This window comes from Chelonia mydas, chromosome 3 (assembly GCF_015237465.2).
Source record: "Chelonia mydas isolate rCheMyd1 chromosome 3, rCheMyd1.pri.v2, whole genome shotgun sequence".
Classification (NCBI taxonomy): Eukaryota; Metazoa; Chordata; order Testudines; family Cheloniidae; genus Chelonia; species Chelonia mydas.
Window position 1 is genome coordinate 125,974,315 of NC_057851.1, and position 7,563 is coordinate 125,981,877.

Sequence of the window (7,563 nt, forward strand, 5' to 3'; positions counted from 1 at the left end):
GGTCACAACAACTATAGCTGTGTTTTCTTTATCCATTGATAAAATGAGATCTCTTGGGAATTAATTACACTGAGGGTAGTAGTAGAAAACAATATAACCACAAAGTTACAAAATGTTGTAACTCTGAAAAAAGTGTACATTTGTTGCTTTTTATAAAGCTCTTGCTCTTAATTTTAAAAACAGACAATGAACTGATAGAATGCCTGTTACTATTTAATTAGCATGTATAATTAAATAAATATGTCCCACTGTTTCTGAATTAGATGAAGTTGTAATGTCTAACCCATTATTGGACCTTCAAAGAAGGTAATGGAAACTTGTTTGCCTGATAAACATTATAAAGTTTCTCAGCTTAGAAGTCCTATTAAAGGTACTTTCTATGCCTTTCTAAACATATCCATTAGCCAATGTCTATTGTTGGACAGAATCAGATTGCTCAAATATATGTGATTACCTCTCCTCTAGTGTGTGGTCTGCGAAGGAGTTATAAGACTTAATTCTGTCAGATTCTTCATTCAGTAGTTCAGGGGTGTAGAAGCTTGGAAGAAAACTGCCTTTCTGTTGGTTGGTCCTGTCCTAAAAGCCCTTTGGCATAGGTGCAAATGTTAACATATATATATATATATATATATACACACCATCCTTGTAGTAACTTAAATCACCAATTACACACCTCTGATCTCAATCATAATGTAATTATTTTTGCCTTTGTGAAGAGATTTGAAATACATTGCTTTTTTCCCTTTAATCCCTACAGAGTCAGATGGAATTCAGTGTTGCATCTCTGTCTATACAAGAACAAGGTTCACAAAATGAACAGAGGCAACTAGTCAAAGCAGCTCCCAGTGTCCAGGCCCCCAAATCTTCTCAGGGTAATAAGGTACCTAGCTCCGATGGGCTAATATCAGCAAGGAAGGAAGAAGAGTCATCTTTCTGGAAGATACATGCAGAACGCTCAAAGGTTGAAGGCGAACAGTCTGAGTTCCAGTCGTTGACCCCCAGCCAGATCAAATCCATGGAGAAAGGAGAGAAGTCCCTTCCAGCATATTACAGGCAAGAGTCTGCTCCAAAAGAGACAACTAAAGCTGAGAAGTCCAGCATAGCTAAACAAGAAAAGTTTGTCACCCCAAGCCTTCCTGCCACATCCCTAGAATGGGAGAAACCTCGACCCAGTCAGCCCTCCACTAGCACTGTAGATGACATCTTTCTTCCTGAACAACCGGAGCAACTTGCATCTGCAGGGTCAAAAAATGAAGATGCCAGTGGAACGATGCTTTCAGACCCACAGACATTTGGACAGGTAAGGACCACTATTTAATCCATTATCTTTAATTTTTGAGAGTATGTAACACAAGTCCAACGAGGTCACTCAAGAAGATTAGGGATTCTGTGGAGCACTAAACGCTAGCTAAGCTCGTTGTCTTTTTTTTTTTATGCTGCAGATTGAAGAAATCCATTCAACCAAATGCACTAATTTGTCTATTTCTGGAATGCGTATTTTTAATATAGGAATACGTAATATCGTATAGTTACATAAAGCCTCTTATCCAGTAAACACTCAAAACCAATTCACCTCTGAAATGGCAATCCTTTCTGAATAGAACACAGCAGCTGATTAAAGACAAACTACACAACAGTTAGGACAGTAAATGAGAGTATACTATATTCAGTTGAAACTAAGGAACATTTAGGGTCATTTTTCACTTGGAATAGCAAGTCTCACGCTCATTTGATACTCCTGTAGTTTAAAGCTTTTCCAATTGAAACTAGAAATTAGAGGTATTTGGGTGAACAAGGGAAGTTTTCTAAACGAAAGGCAGCATAATCGAGAGATGAGTTGCAACAGCTAGGAAGCAGCTAGATTTGTTTTTAAAGCTTTCTCCCTCTCGGTGCTGCCCAGCAGTCACTTCCCCAGTGGGGCTGCTTTCAAATGTGTTCTGTTGAAAAGGCTAAAGCAGGAGTAGAGCAAGTTCATAACAGCCTTTTCAACTCAAAAGCCATCTTGAAAGCAAGTCAGCTGCCTGTTAGGAACTATTTGAAAAGCAGCTGCTCATCTGAGAAAAGGAAAGGCACAACAGGATGTGATTTTGGTCAGCATCCAACCTAAGTAATGGGGAGAGGAAGGAAAGAAATATGTAGTTTAAAAACCAAATACTAGGAAAGGCCTCCCCTTTTTCACTGTTACCTCTTCCTGCTTGTGTAGCGTGTGGTGATGTCTCCTGGAGGTAGCTACTTTATGAACATATATACAAATTCTACTGTACAGGAATCACTTCAACCACAATTGTAATGGATTTTGAATCCTTTAAGGCAGAAGGCCCTCAGATAAATATTACATACAAAATTTTATATAACAAATACTGTAACAAATTATTTTGGCACTGAAAAGTTTTCTTTAAAAACCACACTAAGGAAGTATTAGTAACAATTCAGTAATGTTGCATTGAGATTTGCACTTAAAGCAGAATTAAAACTGCCATTTTGCATTTATAATTATTGAATGTAGACTCTTAATTTGACACACTAACTCTTCAGAAGACAATTGAATTTTCTGTGTAAAAACCGTCACTTCTTGAAATTTCACCCTGTTTTCTCTTGTTTCTTTAGGGGTGTTTTGGCTAAAACAACCACAGTTCCCACAAACTCCAAACTTCATAACCTTGCATTCTGATAATAGCTCAGATGTAGGCCACTTCTGAAGCTTTACATTTAAACAGCTATTTTGGAGAGCCAAAATTAGATAACTGCTCAGGTCTATCAGCTACTACAGTTTTTTGATGCAACCGGCCTGGCTCACTGACTTACAGCAAGTCTGAAAAACGAGATGGGGAAATTCATGAATTTTTGTGGGGGTCTGTTTGCCAAATGTGACTCACTTGCTGTGCTCTGCATATGACCCTGGAGAGCCAGGGAGGCAGGCTGGGCAAACAGGAGTTATGGGGGTATGCTCTGGGGAAGAGATGGCGTTTTAAGAGGTCATGGGGGAGGCATGCAGGGAGGCTGGGAGAGAAGAAGCTCATGGGCAAATGCTTGGGTAATGGGAACCAAGGCTGTGCTCAGAAGCTGGTTTGAGAGAGGAGCCTATTGTGTCTGCATCAAGGTATTGGAAGAGCTCCTCTGACACTGCTGCCTTTTCTCCTGGGTGCACAAAGGCAGCAGTGTTGGAAAAGCCAAGTGTCTCTGCTGAGGTGTCTGCATTAAGGGCTCTTCATGGCACTGTTGGTGCAGAGACACTGAGTTCTGAGACCTTGCACATGGCCTAAGTCCACCTCATCCCCATCCCCTGCTCTTCCAGATGGCCATCCACCATCGGTCTGTAATCCCAAAGATGTGTGTGCTATGGGTGGCAGAGGAGACTTACATGAGGTTGAGAAGGCAAACTGGAGTGTAAATGTGGTAATGAATGTCTTAACTGCTTATTTCATTGCTTGCTACAGCTTGCCTCAAGGGGCTATGCACTAATACATTCTAGTATTTGTTTGTGGTGAATCACTATATACCTCAAGTAGTGAAGGTACTTGGTTTACAGTCTCATTCCTTACAACAGATCAGAGATAAGCCATTTTATTTGTGAAATTTGTACGGAGCTGATGTGAGGCCACAAAAGTCAAAGTTGTACACCCTGCTCAATATTTATCAAACTGTCAAAACTTAAGAAAAATGTTTAGGAAGCTATTTCTTTTTTGAAAAAGGGGTGGGGGAGTTTCTTGGCTTCTCCCTGCAAATAAATACTGGCGGAAGTGTGTATTAATGGCCAGTAATATACCCTGTCATAGTAACTTGTGTTGGATTTTAGTGTGTTTTTTTCTAATTGGTTCAAATATGATTGTCTTGACCCCAAAGTGATTCTTCTTGGTCAAAATTTCAGTGCGTCAACAGGGAAGTCAGTGTGGGGAATCTTGTGTTGCACCTGTTTTGTAAAAAGATGACATCTCCAGGGTAATTGACTTTCATAAACCCTAAATTCATTTTATGATGGCATACTCCAGCGTTATGAAAGTGTGCAAGACTTCAATTAAATTTCTTAGTAGTGGCCTTCTGAACTTGGAAGCATGTGGGTAGATAATGTTGTTCTTACATAATAATTAATCTGTTTGAATCAGAATGTACAGTTGATGGTTTATGTATGTCCCTCCCCTTCCCCCCATCCTGAAAAATAATCATAATGTGAGTTAGCAAGAAGGAATAAAGAAATCCTTTGACCAGTAGAACACACAGTATTACTCTGATAATTGGAAATACCTTTTTGCTCCTCAATCATATTTGGGTTACATATGTGTAGTATTTTCCAGTGCAGCTGTTTTTCAAGCATGCAGGAGTACAGGGGAAGAAAGTTAAATGGTGGTAGACTCTCTGCCTTAATTTATGGGCTTTAAAAATTTTATTTACACTCTTTTAGATCTACGGGCCAGTCAGTTCATTTGATCCTGTTGATTTAAAGAAAATACTAAAATTATCTAAATTTTGTGTTTCTCTTACAGATTAATACAAGCAATGTTATCTTGAAGACTGGCTTTGATTTTCTAGACAACTGGTAAAGATACTCCAAAATAGTTCAGATCAATTTTTGGAAAGAAAAAGGGGCATCTTTCTCTTTATATGTTAAGTTACTAGCATCTGTGTTTTTTAATAAAAAGTTTCAAACTCAATGTTGGCTTTGTATAAACATTTTTATAAGACCAGATGCAATTTTGTATTTTAAAATGATCCAGTGATAGAAGTGTGCTCTCATTTTGGATTTTTTTAATGTCTGTTACAAGTTGAATAGTTATTGTATTGGGGGGAATAATTTTCTACCAATTTATGTATTAAGGACCAAAAAAACCCAAACCCCTAATCAAAACCTCTATATTTAAAAAAGTGAATCTATGAAGAACAGGTTTCTATTTTCAGTAGCAACCTAGCCAGCATGGCTCAAACAATTCCATAGGTCACTACAAAAATCAAAATGTGGTATTACTCTAAATAAGCTACCAAAACAACAGTCATGCCTCCTTCAGGTAACTGTATAATGAAAAAAGGCATGGAAAAATAAGCATATTAAAAATTGTATTAACTTTGTATATTTAGTTTGTCAGTAATTTCTCTACCACTAGTTTTTGAGAAGGGGCAAGGGTTTTGACACAAGAATTGGTCTAAAGTAGCACTGCAGCTGTACTCAAGAGGTGGAATAAAGTCTGTTTTGGGGGAAATATTTGTAAAACATAAGGGAATATTGCTTGTTTTGGGTTATAAAGTAAAAAAAAAAAACAATCTTCAGGGAAATGCAAACCTACAAAGGCCACTGCTTCCCTTGGTACGATACCTAACTCCTGCTAGCAGAAATGTTGGAATAAAGCACCAGTATCTCCAGGAGTAGAGACTACCACCTAAGTTTGTTACAGTAAACTGATATAATTTGTGGCAACGCAGAGCAATAAGGCTCTTTGTACTCTTTTAAAACAGCCATTCCTCTGGAGGACAAATAATCTTGTTTCTGGTGCTCTTTTCCCTTGTGGATACGTTCTCCGTGATGTCCAACATCCAGATGATGTTTGCTCCTAAGATAGAAATAGAATTGGGGGTGGGAGGGAGATGGGGCACTTGGAAAGCTGGTTTCCCATTCTATTTTTGAATGATCCTTACCTGGTGTTCAGTATAGAAAACTGAGACTATAGCTGTCATTTGAACTGCCATCTCTGAAATGCAGCATGATTTACACACTGACTCCAACTGTGTTTACCTTGCCTTGAAGCCTTAATTCCCCTTACGCACAACCAGTGAATGGTCTCTCTGATGCTGAAGGTTTATGACCTTTCACTTTTACCTCAGTAAGTGGTTCCCAGAATGTTTGTTTGCGGTAGCTGGCAAAACCTGACTCATTTTATTTAGAGTCCATGCCAAAGCTATATGAAGGCCAATTGATGGGTAGTCTCTACCAGCTAGATTATAATTCCCCTAGGTCTCCCTTGGGCTGACATTTGACAGTTTGTAATCTTTAACAGTGGCAGTTACGCTGTGAAATGTGCTGGTTCTTTCTGAGGAATGTTGTCCTATATGATCTAAGTCTGTTTAAAAAAAATTCCAACTCTTCCAGTACCTAGTCTACAAATTGATGCAGTCCTGTATTGCTTGCTTTGTAGACAGACATAGGCTGGTATCAACAGCAGTAAAAAGTTATTCAGTAGAGCCTAATGGAATACTAATTTCAAAATCTAGCCTCGTTCAAAACAAAAATACCCACTTCTAGTAATAAAATGAACTTAAGCTGAAACCTCATTCAAGTTTGTTTAAATGCTAAATTGCCACACATACTTAGGTTAAGTGTATTTAGTAGCATAGCTTTATAATATTTTAGAATTTTTTCTTTCATTCCTCCTTGATATGTACCCTGCCCCCCCCCCCCCCCCAAAAAAAAAAAAAAAAGCTATAAAATGGGTCTTGTATTAGTACTCTGCAGTTCAGGAGAAAACTTGAGAAGTTTGCTCCTTTTATTTTTGCCAGATTTCTATGAGCCTGGATATTTACAACTTTTGCTGTTCAGTTTAATGTTTCTCAATGACTCTTGTTGGAGCTGTTACACTCATCTGGCATTAAAATTATAACTTGAGCACAAATTCTACAGATGTATAAAATAGTACAGATTTGTACTTTTTTTTTTGTAGACTAAGTCCTTGGAAAAAAATTTTGAACTGATGAATGACACTAACATGCATTTCACAGGTACTAATAGAACTTCAGGTCTAAGTGTTTTCTATTCATTGAAATATTTGGCTACACAATAAATGCTTTAAATCCAAGCAGGAGGCATAAACTTTAACTTTACTTCAATAGTTGTAGCTCCTTAAGAAATTTTCCACAATGTTGGGAGGAGCATTTTTATACATCTCTGCTAAAAAGACGAAAAATGTATAATCTGCTTTGATCTGTGCTCTTTCTTCCCTTCCTCCTTTGGTGTACTGCATATTGTACACTTTGGGACCAGCTGGTAGAACATGCTGCAAAAAATTTGCTCATCACAATAGGTTTTTCCTTGCTGTGCTCTGATGAGAGTTAGTGCTCCTCCCTTTCTTTGATATGTTTTTTTTATTAAAAATTCTTACAGAAAAATTGTACTTGGTCACATTTTCTATTAATAAACCTTTAATAAATCCACTTTAAACAATGTTTTTATTGCTTATTTTACTGTACCTTGCTGGCTCCTTACCTCCCCTCCAGCAGAGTTGTAGACTATATTTGGTAACTATATATTGTATTGTAGGGGGAAGATGACTTAGAATTAGCACAGACTTGAACAATTCTGAACTTTCAAAATATAGGTATTTTATCCTGCTATCTTTCTGATCATTGTATGTATTTAATACTACAGAAATGTAATAAAAAATTAGAAAAAGCAGTAAAGTTTTTTTATTTTTAACTTTAGAATGATCTCATTTTAGGAACAGCTGTGATGTTATCCAGTAGGATGAGGAAGGAAGAGAATTAAATTCAGAGCTTAGTACAGACCACCATCTAGTTTAATTATAATGTGGACTGAAATACTAATGAAAAGATTAGAATTTGATACTTATGCAGCCTTCCAAA

At 37.5% G+C, this 7,563-nt stretch overlaps 1 protein-coding gene across 1 annotated transcript in view; it reads left to right on the top strand.

The window, feature by feature from the left end:
• C3H1orf198 (chromosome 3 C1orf198 homolog) overlaps positions 1 to 7,144 on the top strand; it is a 31,656-nt gene extending 24,512 nt beyond the window's left edge. Inside the window, exons 3-4 of the mRNA XM_037895213.2 lie at positions 758 to 1,300; positions 4,482 to 7,144. Coding sequence (XP_037751141.1) covers positions 758 to 1,300; positions 4,482 to 4,538 — 600 coding nt within the window. The 3' untranslated portion in view covers positions 4,539 to 7,144. The remainder of the gene's footprint in view (positions 1 to 757; positions 1,301 to 4,481) is intronic.
• The last annotated feature ends 419 nt before the right edge of the window (positions 7,145 to 7,563 follow it).